We start from the raw sequence: 23,236 nt of genomic DNA, 5'->3' as shown, positions 1-23,236 counted from the left end.
CTGAGCCAGACAAAGATATACTCGGCAGTTTGGGTGATAAGACGTTATCTCGGCCGGCATTAGCCAAGGAATGAGAGACATCAGAGGAAGCGGGGTTAGCCTCTAGCCTGATGCTGATTTGACTGCAGAAGGTGAGGGCGCATGTGGCACAGGTACAAATGCCGGTTGACTCCCGGCCAGAACGCCTATCTGTTCTCTTATCAACTATTAGCCTGTGAAGATGGCATTTTATCGAATCGGCGTCGATGTGGGTGGCACCAATACCGATGCTGCTATTCTCAACGCGGCATCCGTGACTCCCCATGAACAAGATCGACAGAGGGGCGTGTGTGCTTCCAGCAAAACGCCCACCACTGCCGATGTAACTTCTGGTATCTGCACGGCCATCGTCGATGTCCTCGCCAAGGCGCAGATTCCCGCCCACGAGGTGCGCAGCGTGGCCATCGGCACGACGCACTTTGTCAACGCCGTCGTGGAGGCCGACCCCGGTCGACTCAGTCGGGTCGCCGTGGTTCGTCTGTGCGGTCCATACACTCGAGCAGTATTCGTCCCCTGACAAGCCTCAAAATTTCCATGTAATTTGTCGCTGAAGGTAATTTAGGTCCCTCCATTCTCCGACTTTCCACCGCGACTACGTGAGATTATCGGAGGACCGGTTTTCTATCTAGGCGGGGGTATCTGCATTGGTTCCAGTGTTTAGAATGATGCTAATTCATACCCAGGCCTCGAAATCGATGGTACGGAAATTTCACCCATCTGCCCTCAACAGATAGAAAATGCCGTGTCGGAGATCCAGAAGGCCGGAATCACGACCGTCGCGCTCGTCGGGGTGTTCTCTCCCCTCGATCACCGAGGCGCAAACGAGGCAGCGTGCAAAAAATTGATGTTACAACAGAACCCCAACTTATCAGTGGTGTGTTCTGCCGACATTGGCAGCGTTGGCCTGTTGGAACGGGAGAATGCGACGATCCTCAATGCCTCCATTCTAGCTTTAGCAAAGAAGACCATTCGAGCGTTTTGCCAAGCCATGAAGGACCTGGAACTCGAGTGTCCATTGTTTCTCACTCAGAATGATGGCACCCTGACGAGCGCTGCCATGGCCGCAGAGCGACCGATCCAGACCTTTGCCAGTGGGCCGACGAACAGTCTGACGGGGGCGGCGTATCTGGCCGGTCTAGACCAGCGGAGCAAAAGCAACAGCAGCATCGGCAACACTGACACTCAGGTACTAGTGATCGATGTGGGAGGCACAACCACCGATGTTTGTGCTCTGTTGCCATCCGGGTTCCCACGCAAGGCGCCCAACTTTGTCGAAGTCGGTGGAGTCCGTACGGCCTTTCCTATCCCCGAGGTGCTTTCAGTGGGACTGGGAGGAGGGAGTCGCATCCACATCGATGCTGAAGACAGCGTTAGTGTTGGACCAGACTCGGTCGGATACCGTTTGACACAGGACGCCCTCGTTTTTGGTGGCGATACCATGACATCGACGGATATTGTTGTCGCGTCTGGCAAGGCTGAGCTGGGAGAGCCCTCTCAGGTACAGCACCTTTCGGCCCCCGTTATTGCGAAAGCGCGCGCGGGCATAAAGAAGATACTCGAGCGTGCTATCGACGAGATGAAAGTTTCTGACCAACCTGTCACCCTCTTGCTGGTCGGGGGTGGCTCCATCGTGTATATGGACACACTTGAGGGCGTCTCCGAGTGTATTCTTCCTCCTCACTATGACTCTGCCAACGCGGTTGGGGCTGCCATCGCCAAAGTGTCTGGGGAGGTGGATGTTATTGAGATCCTGGAGGGTCGCGACGAGGCAGCCGTGGTGGAAGCAGCAAAGCAGCAAGCACTGCAGGCCGCCGTCACACGGGGGGCTGATAAGGATGATGTACGTGTTGTGGAGGTGGACAAGATCCCCCTGCAGTATGTCACGAACAAGGCCGTCCGGCTTATTGTAAAAGCCGTTGGCAAGCTTGCCACTCCCGCTCCTGGCAGTGAATCTGCAGTCGAAAATCTCGTATCGTGGATGTCAACCGATGACAATGATCTGCCCCTTGAGGAAACATCCACCGTTGTGACAGCAGCAAGCGGCAGCACTCCTCCATCCTTGATTAGCACCAAACACAGTGCCTCTATCAATCTCGACACCTATGTTCCTGAGGTGACAGACCACGTCTGGTACCTCTCTGCCGTCGACCTGGAATTCATCGCGACCGGGACCGGTGTGTTAGGCACCGGTGGTGGAGGGCCGTCTTATCTGCAGTACCTGCAATGTCTCGACTGGCTGCAGAGCTCCGAGGCAAAGGGACGTATGCGGGTGGTGTCTCCAGACCGCATGAACGACTCGGGTGTCTGCGTGTTTGGGTCGTGGTATGGCGCTCCCAGTGTGTCCGGGGAACGGATCCCGGCCAAGATAGAGCTTACGACTGCGATCGACCACGCCGTTCGTCTGTCGGGATATACGCATTTCGAAGGGATTATTGCCGACGAGATTGGCGGAGGGAACGGCATGTCCACGTTTCCCACCAGCGCCTACTACGACATCCCGGTTCTCGACGGTGATCTCATGGGGCGCGCCTATCCCACCATGGAGCACGGTAGAAACCCATCCCCTATCTAGCGTCTGCTGGAACTAATACCAAGTTTAGGGACACCTTATGTCTATGGTCACCCAATAACCCCGTGTGTGGTTGCGGACGCCAAAGGTAACGTTGGAGTGGTTCTGGTATGACTCTTCTCAATTATCTACCGTTCTTAGCTGATCCCTGTAGAAAGCCGAATCCAACCGTCGGGTCGAGGAACTGCTTCGATGTCAGTGTGTGAATCTCGGCATCTCCACTGCTGTCGCTGCCGTACCCTTGACCTTTGACATTGTCAAGAAATACTGCATCCCCAACACAGTCTCTCAAGCCTGGTATCTTGGTCGCGCTATCCATCGCGCCCGCCGGTCCAAGGCTGATATCATCAACGCCATTGTATGTACTACCCTGCACCAACCCAAGTCTAACTAACGTGTCCACAGTTTGGAACCACACCCGGCAAGCTACTCTACAGCGGCAAGATCATTGACGTGAAGCGAGATGTCAGCCGCGGATACACAGTCGGCCAGTGCACAATTGCGCCCTTATCCGGGGAAGAGAAAGAGAACACGGACAACCACGTCTCAGCAGAGACGCGTCACTTGGTGATCCCGTTTCAGAATGAATTCCTGTACGCGGCTTATATCAACCCGGCCAATCCCACGTCCGAGGAGGTTATCTGCACCGTGCCCGATCTCATCTCGGTGCTCGGCCAAGATGGCGAGGCAATTGGGTCGCAGGAGCTGCGGTATGGGCTGCGCGTGAATGTCATCGGCATGGCGGCACATCCGCTGTGGACAGGAGATGAGCGAGGACTGCGTGTTGGAGGACCCCAGGGCTTTGGATTGGATATGGAATGGACGAGTCTGGGTCCGTATCAGGCACCGCGCAGTGTTATTGCGGAGTTTAACCAGTGATGATCGGTACTGTGAACGATACTCGTTCTCAGACTGAATTGGACCTGCACGATAGTCGTATCATTCTATTCTAGAACGAATTGTTTCTGCATGAATGCATATCTCCGTACATACATGAAAGCCGCAGTGTTAGTCTATCAGCCTAGCCAATCCTACTCCTTCAACCCCAACAACTCCAATGATACCTTCCACAATCTCGCCTCACTCTCCGGACTATACGCCCATTTCGCATAGCCTGGCCCCCACGGCCCAGCCGCTGGTACCCATTCATTCGCCACCGCACAATTCTCCAAATACACCCCTCCCCTCCCTTCCATCTCCGAGCTCACCGCCGCCCAGACCGTCGTAGCAGCTCCCTGCTCAGGGGTCTTCCAATACCGTTCCAACTCCTTATCCGCAGTCCAACTCGCCATCTGGTCATCCGACACATGTCGCAACAAGTCCGTAGCAATAGTCCCGGGATGCAAACTAACTGCATGCAGACCATGCCCACCGTACCGCCGCTCAATCTCATTAGCTGTCCAGATATTGGCCGTCTTGCTCTGTGCATAAGCCATCCACGTATCAAACTCGCCCTCCCAGGTCAAATTGTCAAAGTTGACCGCGCCGAAGCGATGCGAGCCAGAAGACAGCAACACCACGCGTGAGTGAAATACAGGCGAGGAAGATGCCAACATCACACGACGCAGGAGATGAAATAGAAGAAAATGCGCCAGATGGTTAGTTCCAAACTGCGTCTCGAAGCCTTCTTCTGTGCGTCCTTCCGGACAGCCCATGACTCCGGCGTTGGCGATGAGGATATTCAGACGCGGGGATTTTGCCTGGAATTCCTTAACGCAGGCACGCACGGAAGCTAGAGAATTGAGATCGAGATGCAAGAGGTGCACGCGTGGACTGTTGAATATATCACCGAGTGCTCGTTTCGCCCGGTCGAGGTCACGGGCAGTCAGGTAGAGTGTCGCGCCGGTGGTGTATAGTGCTCGCGCGGTATGGACACCCAGTCCCGATGAACAGCCGGTGATGAGGATGACTTTATTGGACCATTGGTCCTCGAGGTGTTCGTCTCGGATTATTTGAAGAGCTGTTGGGCGTGCATCGCCTGCGCCTTTGGGCGATTGGTGCACTGCTTCGTAGTGGCGACTCATGGTTACTACTCTTGTATGCTAGTTCTATAGGTCTGGGGTTGGAAGAGTGGGTTTGACGACTCTCAGCTATGTTGCATGGTCTACTCTTTATAGCCATTCCCATAAGCCACTTTGATCCATCGCCAGAATGTGGAGACTCAAGATGGGGCTGCTCAGTGCGATGATACCATAGAATTAGACGTTTGTAGCGGTAAGTTCTAGTCATTATCAAGTTGGTTATTGTCAACCTGGTGATATAATGCGTGCTTGTTCTGTCGCCGGCTTTGAAAATAACCAATAATCGGTATCGACTATCTACGCTAACTCAACCAGGATTAGCTTTAACGCCGGGCTGATTCCGCGAGCGGCTTCACCCAAAAGGGGAAACCGATCAGGCGCCCGATCCTGCGGGAATCGACGGGGAGAACCGGATGAAGGTAAACACGATAAAGGAAGAAGAGGTATAAGAAGACCTGCGTTCATTCATGATGCCTCTGGCTGCGATGTATACTTCCTGCGGCAGAGTTCTGCTACTGGCAGAGAACAGTCTGTTCGGAGATTACATTCTTATCTCCATCATCGAAAACTTAATGTCCCGGATATAATGGCACAGGTCACTAACTCCGAGTAGTGGCACAAGACGGGGATACGAGTATGGCTGCTATACGGAGGAAACGGAGACAAGCACGACAAGAGGTGATAGAATGGAGATAGGGAGTTCCAATGGGCGAGAGGACATATATTGGGCCTGTATATATTCGAGCTCTCAAATCCAAGTTCTTCTCACCAAGCGATCCAGCTGTATCACAATACTATCATGGCATCCTACCTAGTTACCGGCAGCACTCGTGGCATTGGCTTTGAACTGGTGCGACAACTATCAGAAAAACCTCCCTCAGAAGTCAGGACCATCATCGCCACCTCCCGATCGGTCAATGTCCCCCTGCAGGACCTGGCAGATCGGCATCCCGGCCGGATCGTGCTAGTTCCTTTGGATGTTACCGTCCCGGAGTCTATCCAGAAGGCCGCCCAGACCGTAGAGAGTATCCTGGGCGACAAGGGATTGGATGTGCTCATTAACAACACCGGCATTGTGGGCTGGGGTTCGCTCCAGGACATGTCAGTTTCATCCCTGGCATCAAACTCTGATGGAGGCTGACATCCACCAGGTCAGATCTGGAAGACACCTTCCGCGTTAACGTGACCGGTCCTCATATCATCACCCAGAATTTCCTCCCGCTACTGCGAAAGGGCTCTATGAAGAAGATCGTCAATATGTAAGACCCTCTCGACCAGAAACCGACCGTGCGCAAGCCTGACTCATATCCTCCAGTTCCAGCAGCGTTGGCTCCATAGCAAAGCAGCCTGTTTTCCGGGAACTGCCTGCCCCATCCTACAAGATCACGAAGGCGGCCTTGAACATGTTGACAGTGCTATATTCTCAAGAACTTGAAAGGGGGGCTTCACTGTATTCTGTGTGAGTCCGGGTGTAAGTATCCCTTTTGACTTCCAGTCAATCCAATATGTTCTGACTTCGTGATTAGTGGTTGAAGTCAAACGAAGAGAATGCTCATGCGGATCTTCCGGTCGGAACGGGAGTCCAATGCGTCTTGGACATGATCCGTGATAGGGGGGTGGAAGTCAATGGCAGGTTTCTGAATATTCATGTTCCTGGCTGGGAGGAGAACCCGGGTTTGAATCAGTATGATGGGAAGGAGTTGCCATGGTAGCTTAGTAGTGGGTGACGATGGCGGTGTAGGGGAACATCTTATGGTACTGTATAAGAACAAGGACTCACAATATGTAGTAAACGAAAATTAATGACGTTGTATGAGAGGCTATGCTGTTATGCGTTCTATTTTCATTCTGCAACTGTATATCGATTCGCTGAACGAGCGGCTGGTCGCCTGAACCTCAGCTTAGTCTGGATTGTCGTGTTCGGGCGTAGGGCTCCCATCGTATAGCTTGGGCTGACTCCCCGGAAGAAAAACAAAGCCTGTAGGATAATCACTGTCTCACTGCAGCTATTGAGATGTACCGCCACTAGGTGCGAACCTACACCAATGAGTTCCTCATCATATCAGTCAGGTGAAAAAACTCCAGCTGCCGAGGTCCGTCAGATACTTAGTTACATGTGATGAGTGATGAAGTGATGAATTCGAGCGGGGAAATCCGAAGTCAAAGTCGATTAGGGTGAGCCCCCAAAAGGGTAATTCGGGAGGCTGATCAAAACATTATCTGCCAGTACGATGCATTTCAACCCAAAATTCAACCCAAATACACAACCCGTCCTTTTTTGCATCGAATGTATTGTGTCAATGTGCTCGATCATAATTCTAGGAGCGACAGACTTCTCCATATATCGTGTGGTGACCATTCCCTGGTCGGTCTGTCCGGTCATCGGCAATGAGTGGGAGACTCATCGGTCGCTCACCAGCTGAACCCATCGCGACGATCCCCGAGCAGAAGCCGATGCTCCTGTGGGGCCTAATGCTAACCATGTTGAAGTGGTCTCGGAGTTTCTATCATGCCATAACAAGCTGGTCGAGGAAACAGTCTCCCAACATCCCTCGACAACTCATCTATTGTGCCATTGGGGGTTCCTTTACGAGATACATGAATGTCGCTTACCTGTCCTTTGAGTCTGATGTTAGATTCTGACACCTATATATCTAATTGGGCCTCTGCATCTCGTTTGTGAACAGCATGTGATTAATATAAGCTGCAGCTTCCCCTCAGGCCACCAGCCCAACTAAACTAGTTCCTGCAGCCTCGTCACTCCGAGCCAAGCCCTAGACAAAAGCTTCTCGGGATCAAGTTCCCTCTCCTCTGGTCTGCTGTGGCAGCTCTACTCCAATTGAAGACCATCGACCTTGTATTCAGTGGACCTCTTCACCAGGCACCAGCAACAAGCAGCAGAACAAGCAGCAGAACAAGCAGCAGAACAAGCAGCAGACCATCCGAGCGATCCGCGAGACTCTGGGTCAGCTCTTGTTCTGTTTAGGCTCCACCCGTGCCGTCATCGCACGCGAGACCCGCCCCGGATTCTTAGCTGAAGCCGGCATAGTCCATCCCCGCTCGGGCGTGATGCCCAATAATCACTGGTTGAGAAGTTGGATTGCATGAATCAAGCCTGGGGTTTGACTTTCATCCGCCCGATTCCTACTGGCGGGTTCGCCCTCTCCATCGAAGCCACGGATCCTTCCATCCGGAGCCTGCCAGAACGGTGAGGAAGCAGAGCTTGCTTATAGTAGACATTATTAATACGCAGCTGGTCTGCCCAACCCCCAAAGCTTCTTTCTCTCTCCGACCCTCTCTTCTCGCACCCCCATTCCTCTCCTCACTCCCCGCCATGTACGTCCCCTCGGTGCTGCTACTGGCCGCCAGCCTGATCCATGGCGCAACGGCACTGCCCACGCCTGGCTCATCGCCCATCCCGCCCAGCCAGGATCCCTGGTACACCGCGCCCGAGGGCTTCGAGGAGGCGGATCCCGGTGCCATCCTGCGCGTGCGGCCCGCGCCCGGCAACCTGACCGTGGTCGTGGGCAACGCCTCCGCGGCCTACAACATCCTCTACCGCACCACCGACAGTCAATACCAGCCCTCGTGGGCTGTAACCACCCTGCTGGTACCCCCCGAGGCCGCCTCCGCCGCCATCAACCAGAGCGTCCTGCTCTCCTACCAGATCGCCTACGACTCCTTCGACGTCAACGCCAGTCCCAGCTACGCCCTATACTCCAGCCCACCCTCCGACATCATCCTCGCCCTGCAGCGCGGCTGGTTCGTCAACGTGCCGGACTACGAAGGTCCCAACGCCTCCTTCACTGCGGGCGTACAATCCGGCCACGCCACCCTCGACTCCGTGCGCAGCGTACTCGCCTCCGGCTTCGGTCTGAACGAGAACCCCCAATACGCCCTCTGGGGCTACTCCGGCGGCGCCCTAGCCAGCGAATGGGCCGCCGAACTACAGGTCCAATACGCTCCGGAGCTCAACATCGCCGGTCTGGCCGTGGGGGGCCTCACCCCCAACGTCACCAGCGTCATGAACACGGTCACCTCGACGCTCAGCGCGGGACTCATCCCCGCCGCCGCCCTCGGTCTATCCAGCCAACACCCGGCCACCTACGACTTCCTCCTCAGCCAACTCAAGACCACGGGTCCCTACAACCGCACAGGCTTCCTCGCCGCCAAGAACCTCACTCTAACGCAGGCAGAAATATTCTACGCGAACCAGAACATCTTCGACTACTTCATCAACGGCACCGCCACCTTCCAAGCCGAAGTCGTACAAAAGGCCCTAAACCAAGACGGATACATGGGCTACCACGGGTTCCCGCAGATGCCGGTGCTGGCGTACAAGGCGATTCACGATGAGATCAGTCCGATCGAGGATACCGATCGCGTGATTAAGCGGTACTGTGGGCTGGGGTTGAATATTCTGTATGAGCGGAACACGATCGGGGGACATTCGGCGGAGCAGGTGAATGGGAATGCGAGGGCGTGGAAGTGGTTGGAGAGTATTTTTGATGGAAGCTATGCGCAGCTGTATAAGACGGAGGGGTGTACGGTGAGGAATGTTACGTTGAATACGACTTCGTCGGCTTTTTAGAGGGGGTATCTACTATGGTGAGGGTGGCTGTGTATACACAGCAAGGTCTGTATAGTAATGGGCTAATGCATAGGCTTCATGAATATGGTACGAATGATTCTATTATGTACATAGTGTGGAGTGTGGGGTGGTAATGATAATCAGTCTATGATCTATGTTCGCTCTATATTGAAAGCTATGATATACATATGTCACCATTAAGGGTGACTACTGGCACGCTAATACAGACCAGAGTCCGCCTTGATCAGGTCAGAGGCCCGCTCGGCCACCGCATACAAGGTACTCACCAGGTGGCCGCACACCTGGAAGGGAAGGACGGAGGCATCCACCACGCGGACATTGCTGGTGCCGTACACCGTCAGGCGATCGTTGACCACACCTCCCTTGTCCCGGGGCATCATGGCAGCAGTGCCGACGGGGTGGAAGTTCGAACGGTCTGAAACCTTAATTAGCATGCATACATGATTACTTGGGGTTGATGTCAACTTACACTGTGTCAGCAACCACGCCTTCCAGTCCTCCTCGGAGCCATTGGCAGCCACGGCCTCGAAGCCAGGGCTGGTCTCCTCGGTGATGATGTTGGCCAACGGCGCAGCCTGGAAGGTCTTGCGGACGTACTTGGCCACCGCAATCTGACTGGTCAGATCCCAATCGAACTTGTAGTAGTTGGGGTCGATGACCGGCTTGGCCGTAGGATCGGCAGACGCGATGTGGACATAACCACGGGCAAAGGGCATCAGGGCCCAGTACTGTGCGCTGATACTGCTGGTGCTACCGGGGTAGTACAGGATCTCGGCGATGGTGATCTTGTCCTTGAAGATCAGGTCATACTGCAGCTGGAAGAGGGCCTCCAGATCCGCCGCCTTCATGGTGCCACTGCTCACCTGGGCGGTTTCGTTGGCCCATTGCTTGAGTTGCTGGCGGACGGACTGTGCGACCGATTGAGTTTCATTGCCGAAGACATCGTACACGTTGGGGTACACCACGGTCTTGGTACCCGTGAGACCAGGGGTGGTGGCAGCACCCAGTCCGGCGTTGGTCTGGTCCTGAAGGTTCTCACCGACGGTGGGGAGATCGACACGGACGGAAATGTTGTACCGCTCCAGGATGTCCCGGTTGCCGATACCGGAGAGTTCCAGGATACCCGGGGACTTCAACGAACCGGCAGAGATGATGACCTCCTGCTTCGCTCCGATAGTGCTAATGGTGCCGTTGGAAGAGGTGATCTCCACACCAGCAGCAGTGGCATTACCCGATCCACCGTTCTTCCAGACAAGACGGTTGACAAAGGTGTCAAGCATCAGGTGCAGGTTCGGGCGGGACGCAATGGGCCAGTAGTAGGCACGAGCGGCATCTTCACGCACATACGCGGTGTAGTTGATGGTGGAAGGGTAGACGTTGAAGCCACGCATCTTGCCGCCGTTGACATCCTCCGTCCACGGAACGCCGAGCCCCTGGAAGGTGACGTTGAGGGTGTTGGTGAGGTTGTTGGCGGGGATGTCGGGCCAGGCCACGGACAGCGGACCCTCCTCCCCATTGGCATTGGGGTCGTAGGTGGCTCCTCTGGCACGCTGGCTGGCGGTGGGAGCCGTCAGGTTCTCACTCTTCTTGTAGTAGGGGAACAGGCTGTCCCAGGTCCATCCGTCGTTGCCGATGGTTTCCCACGCGTCGACCTGGACATCTTCGGCCCGAGTGTACGCCATTCCTGCTGAGATTAGTGTTTGTCCATTCATACACATGCGCGTGCATCACATACCGTTGATGGCACTGGTGCCCGAAAGCGCCTTTCCGGCACGCAACACCTGGGTAATGCCACCGGCATAAGACTGGTTGGTGGACTCATACTGCCAGTCAATGTCAGTGCCAAAGGCTAATCCGTAGCCATTGACATCCGTGACGTTGGTGTTGTCGAGAACAGAACCGCCGGCCTCGATAATGAGGACCGACACATTGGGGTTCTCTGACAGGCGGTTGGCGACCACGAGGCCGCTGGTACCTCCACCGACGACGATGTAGTCATACTGAGGACCAGAGTGACGGGTCGAAGGTGCGGCAAGTGCCGTTGACAGCGCACTCAAAAGGGTGAGGCTCCGAAGCATCTTGGTAGCCATGGTCGCTCCGGAATGTTTGAACGGTGATGATCACTTCAGGTCCTTGCTCAGTCTGCTTTTATATCTCTCATGACGGTGCTTCCGTTCTGCACTGATCCGAGCCTAGTTGCTTCATAATCCTCCGTCAGCAGGACGATATCCACTTCCCGATGGCACCAGTGACCTCGTTGGACCGGTGGTATATTGCTCGTGATCCTGGGCCCATTTAAACTTACCGTGCCGTGATCGGACAGGATCCACCGCAAGATATCGGCATGCCGGGTCAGGCTCGGCCTGAGACATCCCAAGACACTAGAGACCTCCTAGCTGGAAATTGTTGCTGGCCACAGACTCCTGACGGGGATCTGTAAGGACACCACAGGGGATATAAGCAGCGTGACACTTGAAGCGTCCTCGATCCTGTTCGCGGACTGACACTGGGTTTAACTATAATCATGCGGCATGGTGGCATCATTCGCAAAGGGTCTGGAATGCCCATGAGGTCCCTGAACGGGTCAGGTTTCATATTTCGGACTGAACGGGTCTTCCCGTGTCAACCATTCCGGCCGTCAAAATTTGCGCAAGCCCGAGTTTCCGTCCGTCACATCATTGATAGATAGTGGCTAGTGAGGATTCGTGAGGAATCCATAGTGCCTGACTAAATGTTTGTCATCTGGTTACCGGATCCACATTCCCTGACGATCGGATTCATTTCGGCGTAATCTGATCCCAAGCAGGACGCCAAGTGGGGATGGCGAGGGATTTCTAAGCCTGTCTAACTTTTTGCCCTGACTTTCTACTGCTTGGCGATAACCTGGCCGTTACAGTGCAAGAGAACATGTCAATGGCATAATCCCGGTGAGAGAATTCAGCAAACTGGTTTACCTAGAAGGCGTTGTGGCGGATATAATTCCGTGTCTATTGTGGATTGACGAAAGTTCTGGAAAGGCTAGAGGTTTCGCTTTCTCTGGCACCTTATATCTCCACTGTAGCCGGCGACAAGTATTCAGAAGAGCCAACGCCGATGCTGGTCGTCTATGTTCTCTTGTAGGCAACAGTTGACCTTGGAGGGGGAAAGAAAGCAAGCCAAGGCCTGCGCTGTTAGCACCCCTTATGGCCTCAGATGGCATCTGATAGATCCCTTACAGGCACCCGCCTCATCGAGATGATCATTTATACCATTCTCTGCGTAATCAGGAGTTAGGATGGCATACAGGACATTGTTATGCCTCGTGCGACGTTGCGCCCATCATGCAAGGGTGCTTCACGTCGATAGCACCCGTGCGGTCAGCTTAGAATTGATATCTCCTGGCTTTTTCACCCTCCCTTCATGCCAAGGCTTAAATATTGTGGCGCACAACGGTTAAATGCGTAGCTTGCCGGTTTGTCTCTTCGATTTGCTCGATAAGAAGATGTGGAGCTTCCCCTGAGACGGATTCCCAACTAGCTTCACACTAAGCCTCAATACAGTATAGGTGCTCATGCAGCTATCCATGTCCGCCTCAATCATGGCTTGTAACTCGCCATGTTCAGCTCAGATGACCGTCAAGATGCAGGAAAGGATTCAATCATGTGCTGCTTCGGGGGTCTCTTTGAGCTTCGCTCCTCCTGCGTCATGCCTTCTATAATTCTCGTGTAAAAGCCACGTCAGTTCAACCAGCAAGGAGCTCATAATCTACGTCGCTATCCTGCAAGATGACCATGGAGGAATGTGCCCCGCTACCCACCTTTGACGTGACCCCCGCGGCGATTGTGGACAATGCCAATCAGCTTGTCCGCAGGGTTCAGCTGGAAGTCGATCAGCTAGTCGACACAGTTGCTATTGGGAATGCCACCGTTGATACCCTAGTGCGTCCACTAGGCAATATAGATAATGAGTTCAAGTATCAGGTTCAGTACATTGCGCTATTCCAATCGGTCGCGCCGTCGCCCGACCTGCGCAAAGCATCGTCTGAGGCAGTGAACCTGCTCGATCAGGCTTACCTGGCTCTGTTCCAGAATGAACGCCTTTTCTCTCTCGTCGACGCTGTGTATGGCAAAGTCGTCGAAGACATACAGGATGGCGAGTCAATGCGGCTCCTGGAAAGGTTCCATCGAATGTTTGTCGATAATGGACTCCGTCTGGCCGGAGTGGACCGTGATCGATTCAAGTGCATCAAAAAGCGATTGATTGAATTGCGTGTCCAGTTCATGGACAATATTGCCACCGACCCTGGCAGTCTGTGGATTGCTACAGATGCCTTGGAGGGTCTCGATGATGACATGCTAAAGACCCTCGAACGGGGTCCCTCGGGGTCCCGCATCCGCTTAGATCGGCCAACCGTCAGCGCCATTCTGGGCAAGTGCAGCGTGGCTCAAACGCGGCGAGAGGTCTTTCTGAGCAGTCAGTCAATATACCCTCAGAATGTCGAGGTATTCCAGGAGGCCATCAGGCTGCGGCATGAAGCCGCTCGACTCCTGGGGTTCCCGTCTTTCGCCGCACAACAACTACGGCACCAGCTGCTGAGTTCCCCTAGCGCTGTCACTGACCTTCTTGATGACCTTGCACAAAAACTTCAGCCAGTTGCGAAGCGTGAGTTGCAATCCTTGCAGAGGCTAGCGGGCCAAGAATCTCCGCTTCATCTCTGGGATTTCGACTACTATCACCACCACATGCTGCAAGAACAGTATGCTGTCAGCCACGACCTGATCTCGGAGTATTTCCCAGCTGAACACACTATTCAGCGGATGCTGGGCACCTTCGAAAGGCTATTCGGGCTATCCATTGCGGAAATTACAGAAAAGACCGATCGGCATGTGTGGCACTCTAATGTCAGGATATTCGCCGTCCGTGACAAGCATGAGTCTTCAAACTCCTTTCTAGGCTATCTCTATACCGACATCTACCCTCGGCTTGGTAAATACAACCATGCGGCCAACTTTAACATCCACCCTGTACGTCGACTACATCTAAACCGATCATTATGTTTGCTAAACAGTTGCAGGGGTTTCAAAAGAAAGATGGTAGTCAATCTCCTGTGGCCACTGCTCTGGTGTGCAATGTATCACCAGCAACATCTGATCGGCCCGCGCTTTTACAGCACAGGGAGGTTATCAGCCTTTTGCATGAGCTAGGACACGGTCGGTAGCACCGATTGTCTTTACTGTTACTCCCTTGTTAATCTGGCTTATAGCAATGCATGATCTCCTGGGCAGAGCCAAGTACGCTTTATTCTCCGGCCATCGAACGGTGCGAGACTTCGTCGAAGCACTGAGTCAGCTGCTGGAATACTGGTGCTGGGTACCAGAGTGTTTGCAACAGCTCAGTTGCCATTATACTTATCTTCCGGAGTACCATGGGAAATCTCTTGCCGGGAGCACTGTGGAAGATGCTAGTCGGCCACCTAGAGAGATTCCTGAGATCCTGGTCAGAGGACTTGCTGCCGCGAAACAAGTCAATCAGGGCATCTTGACCCTGAGACAAGTTGCCTTTAGTATATTCGATATGCAGATCCATGGTGATCGAGGCCACGATATCTCCGAAGGCAATGGCATTGCCGAGCGATACAACTCGTTACTACAAGATATGACCCTCCTCCGGGGCCCCGGGGGACTCAACTGGGGCCATGGATATGCCACCACCCAGCATTATATGTGGGGACAAGAGGCCAACTACTACTCGTACCTCTAGTAAGTCAGCTTTGTAGAAGTGTATGCTTCTTGTTCTTACATTCCCTAGCACACGGACCCTGGCAGCGGACATCTGGGCGTCCAATTTCCGTGACGACCCCATGAGCACGGAAGCTGGTCTCCGCTATCGACAAATGATTCTCGCCAATGGCGGCAGTCGAGACGAGTTAGACATGCTTGGAGCGTTCCTGGGACGATCTCCGTCGCCAGAGGCATATCTCGGCAATCTAGGGGTCGGAAGTATAGCTGAGGCATAGTGCTATTTAGGGATTTGACGAACCGTGGTTGCTGCCTATGCGGTGAAGATCACGGGAGCATCCACGGACCGCCTTCGAGTCATAATGATGCCTGTCGATAATCTCCAGCTCGTATTGATAAAGCTCCAAGTGTAAGACGGCGGCTCGGCCAGAAGTCTCCGCGGTCGCACGGAGACTTACGGAGGGCAGCGCTGCTCAAGGAATGTACATAAAAGAATGCCTCGTATCTTCTCATGATCACAGATACCTATCTCAGTATCAAGCGAACCAGTTTTCTTGTCTTCTCCCCCTTTTAATAAACCAGAATGCAGCAACAACAACCGACGGTGGCATTCTTTGGCGCGACGGGCGGCTGTGCCAACGCGTGTTTGGCGCTGGCGCTGCAAGCCGGCTATCACTGCTCCGCCCGTACGTTTTTCCGTTCTCTGCAAACATTCCAAACTCACTCTGAACTAACTAACTAACTAATTGATGATCCACAGTGGCTCGCAGTCCCTCCAAGCTCCACAACCTGCTCCAGCAGCTCAAGGTCCCCGAATCCGCCATTGCAAAATATCTCACGGTGATAGAAGGAGATATCTACGACCACCAAGCCGTCCAAAAGACTCTCACTCTCAATGACCGTCCCGTCGACCTGATCGTCTCCGGCCTAGGCGGCAAGCCACGCTTCGAATACGGCATCAAAGCCACCCTCGACAACCCAACCATCTGTCAAGATGGCATCCGGACCATCCTGTCCGCCGCTCGATCGTGTGCGCAGAAGCCCCGGATCGTGATTATCAGCACCACCGGCCTTAGCGACACGCGCGACGTGCCCCTCATGATGATGCCCCTGTACCACTGGTTACTCAAGGTACCCCACGAGGACAAGAAGGTGATGGAGGACCTGGTCGAGGCCGAGATGCAGAAGAAGCCCGCGGGGGAAGAACCCGCCATTGACGGGTATCTGATGGTGCGGCCCTCGTTGCTGACCAACGGCGAGGCCAGTGGTCTGTCGAAGATCAGGACCGGCACTGACCAGAACCCGGCAGTGGGATATACCATTAGTCGTCGGGATGTGGGACTTTGGATCTTTGAGAAGGTGATTCATCAGGCGTCGCTGGCGGATTGTCCGTATTGGGGGCAGAAGGTCACCCTGACGGTTTAGGGAGTTGTGGGGAGTCATTTGGCGTAAGTCTGTCGCTTGGAGCGCTTGGGTAATATCTGGCGTTTACTTCGGTTACTTGTATGGACCAATTTATGCTCGCACTTGTTAATATATCACTTTTCTTACGTCAAGAGGCTTTTGTAATGTTTCAACTACGTAGATGCTAAACGTAGGCGCGGTAGGAGTCAATTAGTCTTTGGCCGCATGATATGCAATTTGTGTTATTTCGATCCATAATATGTACTTAGTAGCGATAGTCTATTGGAAACTGGAATATTTAGTTCGATCTATTTGCACAATCCAGAAGGCGCTGGTATTCATCAGCCGATAATCGGATACTGTGATCACGTGTTTCTTTGACTGACTAGTGTACCTGATTAGGAAACACATCAACATCTCTCCTATACAGTAAGAGGGTTATGGGAATGGTGTATACTATCAGATGTGGTGATACGCCTGGAGCTTAATGACTTTACTGCCTGGATACTGGCTTGATCAGTGGTGTTTTTGATCGAAAATCAGGTTCTAGTCTGAGGATGCTACTAGTAGAACCGCTACCTGGGTGCTACTATATATATCGAGGTACTACCTAACTTTGTTCTTCTGATAACAAACGGTGTATACTCTACAAGTAGGTTGCCGGAAGGTTTGACACAGAGTTTATCAATTAACTTCCATCAAGTTGCAAGTACATTTGCCACAATGGCGCTGGTAAACAAGCCTCTCAAACGCTAGAGCTGAATGTTGCTGACATTATTGGCCGAAAGCGACGCTATCAGTGTTCATATAGCATCGACTTCAAAGACCATGCACCTCATTGGAGCTATAAAGAAAGCGCGAATAAAATCTAGAGTGGTATTTATGAACACTGCCAGAAGTACTATTGTTGATAAAACAGCATTAGCTGATGCACTAGAGTGTGGGCATGTTAGGACCATTGGATTGGATATTTATCACTTTACTTTGGAGACATTGGCTCAGCTGTAATCCTTCAACGACTTTTTCGTCCAGTCTCTTCCTGTAGTGAAATAGATCGAACAATGGAAAATATCATTCAATATCATATGCCGTCTACATAAAGATCTTTCTCGGCAGTGACTAGATCAGCAATAATACAGTGTATACGATGTCATAATATCTGCTGAGGCCTGGTATACTTCGTATTAGAGGCGGCGAGGTCTACTTTAACAAGTTACTCTTTACTCTGAAGGTTAATCATAAAGCTGCCATACGGCTTTCACGAGTCTCCCACCATCTCCCACCAGCCTCCCTCCAGTCGCCTACCAGTCGCCCACCAATCGCCCACCGGTCCCCCACCGGTCTCCCACCTTATCATCGCTGGTACTTCGTAATCTCGGGCATCTTCAAGGTTAACGTGTTGGGATTGCTTAGGTTTGTTATGGGGCGTCAATGGATGATTGGAACCCTGACTCACAAGGTTGGAGCCCGAGAGGATTAGTGATCCGACGACAGTAATGCTTGGAAATGTAGTTGTCACTGGATTGCTTCCTAATCAGCATTTGGCCACATTGGAAGAGCCGAATAAGTATATATACCCCGAGGAGAGACCTGACTTGTTGACACTGCTACTATACGAAATCCCAATAGCTTTTTCCGTGTGCCCTAGCTTTTGTACTACATACGTTCTTGACAATGTCTGCTTTCAATTTCTCGACGACGGGGTCCGAAATAGTGGCTGCATTGCCAGATCGAGTCGCTGGGAAGACTTGTAAGTATATCTTCCTGCAAGCAGCAGAGGCTCCCCCGATTCGATGTGGTTGCTGAGAGGCTATTAGTTGTTATCACTGGAGCCAGTCTGGGAGGGCTTGGAGCCCACACAGCCCTTTGCCTCGCAGCTGCCAATCCTGCCGAGATCCTCCTTCTCGGGCGCTCCGAAGAGAAGGTCTCCCCAGTCATGAAGGAGATCAGCAACATCAGCCCCTCGACCATTGTTCGATTTATCAAAATTGACCTTATGTCTTGTGCATCAGTGCGCGCCGCAGCAGCGGAGATTACTGCATCTGTCTCAAAGATCGATGTCCTAATCAACAATGCAGGCATTATGGGTGTCAAATTTTCTCTCACGGCTGAAAACGTGGAAAGCCACCTGGGTGCGAATCACATTGGTCACTTCCTGCTCACAAACCTGCTTGTTCCGAAACTTGAATCTGCTGGTGGTGGCGCTCGGATCGTGAATGTATCCAGTGCCATGTACCAGCTTAGCCCAGTTATGTTCGATAACTACAACTTCTCCGACGGCAAGACCTACGACCCTTGGATGGCTTATGCACAGTCCAAGACAGCAAACATCCTGTTCGCTGTTGCATTGGCCAAAAAATTAGAAAAGAAGGGAATTAAGTCCTATTCATTGCACCCGGGACTCATCCAGACAACAGGTCTGTCGACCGGAGTCGATCCAGCAGCATGGCCAATTGTGGGGTCCATGTTTGAAAGCAAGAAGCTTGTGCTGCCGAAGGAAAAGGGGATCGACCAGGGCTGCGCAACTACTCTCGCAGCAGCTCTGGACCCTGCGCTTGACAGTAAGTGTATTCGTATCAGCGGTGTACCGAGTGGAGAGTCGGCTAACTAGTTCACCAAGAATACTCAGGGTCGTTTCTGAATGACTGTCGTCCAGAAAAGGTTTTGGACTACGCCTCTGACTCCCTCAATGCAGACAGGTTGTGGACTCTGAGTGAGAAGATTGTCGGAGAAAAATTCTCCTACTAGAACGCCTCTTCGGTTTTGCTTCCAAGGGAATTCACGTGGCTCCGAATTCATTATCCGACCTGCCTTGTTTGGTAATTAGCAATGTCAAGGTGCCTTTATTGGAATATATTATATATCCATAAGACTTATTCTTTCTTCCAACAGCACGAACGTAGACTTAGTACTATCAACATAAGACAGCGAGCAAACAAAAGCTGCTAGCACCGTCGGGGGACATGATATTCTGTATACGTAAGAATCAGAAACAGATTTTGGTGATTAACATTTTCGGGGACCTCTTTTTTGGCAACACACATTCGTTAACAGCTAAACATTTAAGAATAGGTTCGACCTGAGTTGATTTGGTAAAGCTTATCCCCCTATTCCCTCGGCCTGAATCCACCAGACGTTGGCTGGGTTTCTACACCCGCTGATTGGTCCGTTTTGACATTCCAGGCGTGCTACTGCCGCCCTCTGTGCGTGGCCCTAAGCCAGGCGCTTCCTCCTATATGTAGTTTGACTTTTAATATATAGAGTATCTGATTATACAGAAATATTACATCGCGTCGTAGTCGCGTAAGAGGCCCCCGAAGACGCTGCGATGGCGCGCAGGGAATGTTGATCAAGACACGCTCCGGCGGACTGGGAGCAGCACGAACACGAAATCCGGCCAACCAGCGGGCGAGTCACGTTAACGTTGAAGTTACCGAGATAATGAAGTACTAGGCGATGCCCGCTTCCTATGGAAAAGGACGGAACTACGGACCATTTGAGCTGTATATGGTTAAGGCTGTTCCTAGATATGGGAATTAGTCTCGTCATCTACAGTAACTCCACAACTGAGTGGAGTTGTGTATGGTGCCGGTGGGAGGCCGGTGGGAGAGATGATAGAGACCGGTGAATGCCAAGCAGCTATTGCCACGGGTTCGACAGCCGCGCAAACCTCATCAAGGCTCACTCCTATGCCAGGTCATTTCTAAAGGAATGCTACCTGCTAGAGCCAGTTGTACTGATGGAAGGATTCGGTAGCGAAATCGAGTTCTTTCAGAGTCCCTCGGATTCTTCCATGTACGGCGCGTTCCCGTGTCAATATCCTGGCTGCAATGCGAGGTACCGGCGTAAGGAGCATTTGAAACGCCACGAAGGGTCAAAACACGCCCAGCTGCAGGCTTTTGTCTGTTCCATCTGCGGTTCCCAATATAGACGAAGGTAACCACGTGCTGTACTGTACAATTACTTCTTTTCAGCACCAAACCTGACTATAGACCGTTATTCCAATTAGTGATACACTTCGACGCCATGTTCAAAGGCGACACAAAACAACTGAGCCACTAGACCGCGCGCGGCGAGCCTGCGCTGGTTGTCATATTGGCAAAAGTCGGTGCGAAGGGGGCGTGCCATGTGACGAGTGTGTCCGTCGCAATATTCCATGTTCCTTTCAAGTTAAGGGTGGTATAGCAGAACAGGAACGTTTCAGAAACCAGATTCCACTTTCATCATCTGCGAACCCTGAACGGTCTCGAGAATTCTACTGGGAGAAGAGGAAGCAGTACGTTGATCGCTACTTTGAGGTATTCCACCCCCGTTGGCCTTTCATCCATAAAGGGACATTCAATCTACACCAAGAGACACCACTACTTCTACAAGCAATCGTGGCTATAGGTATGTGGACATCGAGGGAATTGCCTGTACAGTCTGCAGCAGTGGAGCTTCATGATAAGCTCGATTGTGCTATTCGAGATCAACGGGTACGTCAGATCATTGACCTTAGTAATGCGCGCAATTTGCTGACGTGTCAGCCACAGGAAAAATGGGATGCCTCAGAAGTCGAGGGGGCATGCAGCAACTGCTTCTGGCCAATAGCGACATATCAGGCCATCCTCCTGCATATTATTTTCTCTGCTCTCACAAGAAGCGGAGGTATTGTCAACCTCGACCTGAAAGCATCTATTTCGGCTGAGGATTTCACATTACTCAAATCACTTGTTGGGAGCTGTCGAAGACTCGGCATGTTCTCCTATCCGAACATGCTCGCCAAGTATAAGGAAACTGACCTGCCCCCTTTTGTCTGGGTGGGTGTTGAAGAGTTCAAGAGATTCAATATATCACTATATAAGCTTTGTGGGCAATTGAGCAGTGCAGGCCCAGGCGATAAGCCTTTACTATCTGCCAGCGAACTTCAGTTCCCTCTGCCGAGCAATGATCCAATGTGGAATTCTACTGGAAAAGAAGATTGGCACGCTTATGCGAAGGAGGAGAATATGGTTTCCTTGAACAACGAGTTTCGGGAGAAGTGGATTTCGAAGTGTGCAGACATATTAGGATTCCTTGCTTCTTAGTTATCGTGGTGATCACCAATGAGGGGGCAAACCGGCCGCTGATTGCATGCTAGCTGGAGACGTGGTAGGAGGTCGGCGGATATATGTTCCTAATCATTAGACTAGTGTTAACCCTTAAGGGCATCCTAATTGAGTTAGCACATCACCTAGCAGATATCCAATACTACACTGCATCATGCGGGAAGAAGGGGACCCAAGAAAACATATCCTTAAAGCAGGGCCTTACGTCTGTATCCTTGGGTTAGCCTGACTGCTGTACCTTTAACCTATAAGCGCTTGGCTTGGCTAAGATTTAAGAGTCGTGGAACCAGCGCAGTCCAGGTACATAAAAACTAGATATTAACTCAAGATATATATATAACCTCATGCATACCCTCCCAGGTAACAATTTCAACTGTCCCCTAATAACAACAAAAACAAATCCCATTAAGTCTACATTGTTCTCGGTGCTACTCGGCTAGCAGAGGGTACTTGGCTGATATAGGTTCCAACACAGCTCCAACTAAGGACTATCGGGGTTGAACGTGTCAGGATACCTTGTAATCGTATATCGCGGAGCACAGTTAGTCCTACACTTGGGTTTCTGGCTTAAAACATTGAGAAACCGTGGATGCATTCCTTCGTTGATTCTAGAGCTGTATCTATCTCATCCGTTTTGCAAAGCCTAGGAACGACATCCGCTAGGTTGAGCGGCTCGATGTTTTCCAGGGGTGCTCCAATCCAGAAGTATTTTATGAACCTTGCCGTAGATGAGAACATCGCAGACGGCAAGCCTCAAGTCTGGCACCCAGAGAACTATTGAATATAAAATACCAGAATGTCCCGCATTTAATTACCAGGAATATCCATCAGTTTGTCAGCACGAATCTATTATTTTCAGGGGGGCTTTTCTTGGCAACTTCTATGGAGTATGATGTTAATTTCCGAGGGAAGAGGTAACCCAGCTTGAAAAAAATATGTCGGTTATTTGCTACCTAATATGGTGGACAGTGTCTTCGGTGTCCACCGGCTTCACCCTGGAAAGCGTTGCAGAAGCTGACGGAGGGATATGAGATGGTCTACATGGCAGCGCGTGATGTAGATGCAGGCAAGCTTCCTCCCGGGGCATTCAATTGTCTCAAAACCTGATAAAGTCCTTGTTTCGATTGCCGTCTCGCGACAAGCACAGCCCATTTTGCAGGCAAAATCAACGTTTAGGTTTCAGGCGACCATGAGTGTTCTCCTGATGAGACAGTTGTTTAGCGCAAGGACTGGGTGTACGGTATGGACAGTTACCCTGCGCTCCGCAATGTTAGAAATGTGTCGTTATGGCGAAAAGAATATGCAATAAAGACTATAAGCTTACAATACTTACATCGCGCAGGCTGTTGGAGATGTTTAGGGGGCGAAATTGGTTGTCAAGGTGGTTGATGCTATCTACACATTGACACCGTGTGAAGATAACGATCACGATATACTGTGCCTCATTGAAAACAACTCCCCACACGCGAATCAAATTTTTGAAATTTACGCAACTACCACAGGGCCTACGGGTCTCATACTTTGTACAATTATATTTAACATCATGAGCAATATTTTAATACCACTTTTAAGGGGTTTACACCCCGCTGTAGTATTAAAATGGCGCTATAACTAAATCTATAACTAGTCTTAGTAGCCGACACAGAAAACTCTACAGGCTCAGGCTAAATAAATATTAATTTAATACAGTATACAGTTAACCAGCAGTATAATATATAAATAATACTAGATTATATATAATTAGGCAAAGCAAGCCTCCCAAAGCTAATAATATAATTTATTAAAGC

The 23,236-nt window shown here is 51.7% G+C and overlaps 11 protein-coding genes across 11 annotated transcripts; 7 read left to right on the top strand and 4 right to left on the bottom strand.

The window, feature by feature from the left end:
* Window positions 1-220: 220 nt before the first annotated feature.
* On the top strand, window positions 221-3,487 carry ASPBRDRAFT_139274 (uncharacterized protein; the record flags this gene model as incomplete). The annotated part of the gene is made up of 6 exons (XM_067619076.1): window positions 221-541; window positions 602-674; window positions 723-2,588; window positions 2,640-2,716; window positions 2,763-2,966; window positions 3,014-3,487. 6 exons carry the CDS (start codon window positions 221-223, stop codon window positions 3,485-3,487), a joined length of 3,015 nt encoding a protein of 1,004 aa, XP_067473109.1.
* A 152-nt stretch (window positions 3,488-3,639) lies between these two features.
* Window positions 3,640-4,632, bottom strand: ASPBRDRAFT_189625 (uncharacterized protein; the record flags this gene model as incomplete). Its single annotated transcript, XM_067620168.1, has 1 exon — window positions 3,640-4,632. One exon carries the CDS (start codon window positions 4,630-4,632, stop codon window positions 3,640-3,642), a length of 993 nt encoding a protein of 330 aa, XP_067473108.1.
* Window positions 4,633-5,131: 499 nt separating this feature from the next.
* ASPBRDRAFT_79576 (uncharacterized protein) lies at window positions 5,132-6,341 on the top strand (the record flags this gene model as incomplete). The annotated part of the gene is made up of 5 exons (XM_067629457.1): window positions 5,132-5,730; window positions 5,781-5,888; window positions 5,945-6,041; window positions 6,068-6,100; window positions 6,156-6,341. The coding sequence occupies exons 1-5, from the start codon at window positions 5,429-5,431 to the stop codon at window positions 6,339-6,341; spliced, it is 726 nt and encodes a 241-aa protein (XP_067473107.1). The 5' UTR covers window positions 5,132-5,428.
* A 306-nt stretch (window positions 6,342-6,647) lies between these two features.
* On the bottom strand, window positions 6,648-7,217 carry ASPBRDRAFT_49404 (uncharacterized protein). The gene has a single exon (XM_067626329.1). The coding sequence runs from the start codon at window positions 7,010-7,012 to the stop codon at window positions 6,800-6,802; it is 213 nt and encodes a 70-aa protein (XP_067473106.1). The 5' UTR covers window positions 7,013-7,217; the 3' UTR covers window positions 6,648-6,799.
* Window positions 7,218-7,915: 698 nt separating this feature from the next.
* On the top strand, window positions 7,916-9,265 carry ASPBRDRAFT_49403 (uncharacterized protein). Its single transcript, XM_067626328.1, has one exon. The coding sequence runs from the start codon at window positions 7,964-7,966 to the stop codon at window positions 9,218-9,220; it is 1,257 nt and encodes a 418-aa protein (XP_067473105.1). The 5' UTR covers window positions 7,916-7,963; the 3' UTR covers window positions 9,221-9,265.
* Window positions 9,266-9,438: 173 nt separating this feature from the next.
* Window positions 9,439-11,331, bottom strand: ASPBRDRAFT_60203 (GMC family oxidoreductase; the record flags this gene model as incomplete). The annotated part of the gene is made up of 3 exons (XM_067628185.1): window positions 9,439-9,656; window positions 9,711-10,925; window positions 10,977-11,331. The coding sequence occupies 3 exons, from the start codon at window positions 11,329-11,331 to the stop codon at window positions 9,439-9,441; spliced, it is 1,788 nt and encodes a 595-aa protein (XP_067473104.1).
* A 1,674-nt stretch (window positions 11,332-13,005) lies between these two features.
* ASPBRDRAFT_35583 (M3 family metallopeptidase) lies at window positions 13,006-15,236 on the top strand (the record flags this gene model as incomplete). Its single annotated transcript, XM_067623364.1, has 4 exons — window positions 13,006-14,244; window positions 14,295-14,430; window positions 14,484-14,979; window positions 15,029-15,236. The coding sequence occupies 4 exons, from the start codon at window positions 13,006-13,008 to the stop codon at window positions 15,234-15,236; spliced, it is 2,079 nt and encodes a 692-aa protein (XP_067473103.1).
* Window positions 15,237-15,541: 305 nt separating this feature from the next.
* Window positions 15,542-16,383, top strand: ASPBRDRAFT_139278 (NAD(P)-dependent oxidoreductase; the record flags this gene model as incomplete). Its single annotated transcript, XM_067619077.1, has 2 exons — window positions 15,542-15,644; window positions 15,719-16,383. The coding sequence occupies 2 exons, from the start codon at window positions 15,542-15,544 to the stop codon at window positions 16,381-16,383; spliced, it is 768 nt and encodes a 255-aa protein (XP_067473102.1).
* A 1,653-nt stretch (window positions 16,384-18,036) lies between these two features.
* Window positions 18,037-19,167, top strand: ASPBRDRAFT_667128 (uncharacterized protein; the record flags this gene model as incomplete). The annotated part of the gene is made up of 3 exons (XM_067628776.1): window positions 18,037-18,112; window positions 18,180-18,923; window positions 19,019-19,167. The coding sequence occupies 3 exons, from the start codon at window positions 18,037-18,039 to the stop codon at window positions 19,108-19,110; spliced, it is 912 nt and encodes a 303-aa protein (XP_067473101.1). The 3' UTR covers window positions 19,111-19,167.
* A 988-nt stretch (window positions 19,168-20,155) lies between these two features.
* On the top strand, window positions 20,156-21,428 carry ASPBRDRAFT_60199 (Zn(II)2Cys6 transcription factor; the record flags this gene model as incomplete). The annotated part of the gene is made up of 3 exons (XM_067628184.1): window positions 20,156-20,298; window positions 20,372-20,837; window positions 20,895-21,428. 3 exons carry the CDS (start codon window positions 20,156-20,158, stop codon window positions 21,426-21,428), a joined length of 1,143 nt encoding a protein of 380 aa, XP_067473100.1.
* Window positions 21,429-22,092: 664 nt separating this feature from the next.
* On the bottom strand, window positions 22,093-22,260 carry ASPBRDRAFT_139292 (uncharacterized protein; the record flags this gene model as incomplete). Its single annotated transcript, XM_067619078.1, has 1 exon — window positions 22,093-22,260. A coding segment is annotated over one exon (168 nt), but the record flags the coding sequence as incomplete, so codon positions are not given.
* Between the last annotated feature and the right edge of the window lie 976 nt (window positions 22,261-23,236).

Source organism: Aspergillus brasiliensis, assembly GCF_001889945.1.
Source record: "Aspergillus brasiliensis CBS 101740 unplaced genomic scaffold ASPBRscaffold_27, whole genome shotgun sequence".
Classification (NCBI taxonomy): domain Eukaryota; kingdom Fungi; phylum Ascomycota; class Eurotiomycetes; order Eurotiales; family Aspergillaceae; genus Aspergillus; species Aspergillus brasiliensis.
Note: the sequence above shows the minus strand (reverse complement) of the source record. Positions and strands in the feature narration are given on the sequence as shown.

What these genes read in the sequence shown, in the direction of transcription:
- ASPBRDRAFT_49404 (XM_067626329.1), bottom strand. Translation starts at nt 7,012, where the DNA reads ATGACCGGACAGACCGACCAGGGAATGGTCACCACACGATATATGGAG.
- ASPBRDRAFT_49403 (XM_067626328.1), top strand. Translation starts at nt 7,964, where the DNA reads ATGTACGTCCCCTCGGTGCTGCTACTGGCCGCCAGCCTGATCCATGGC.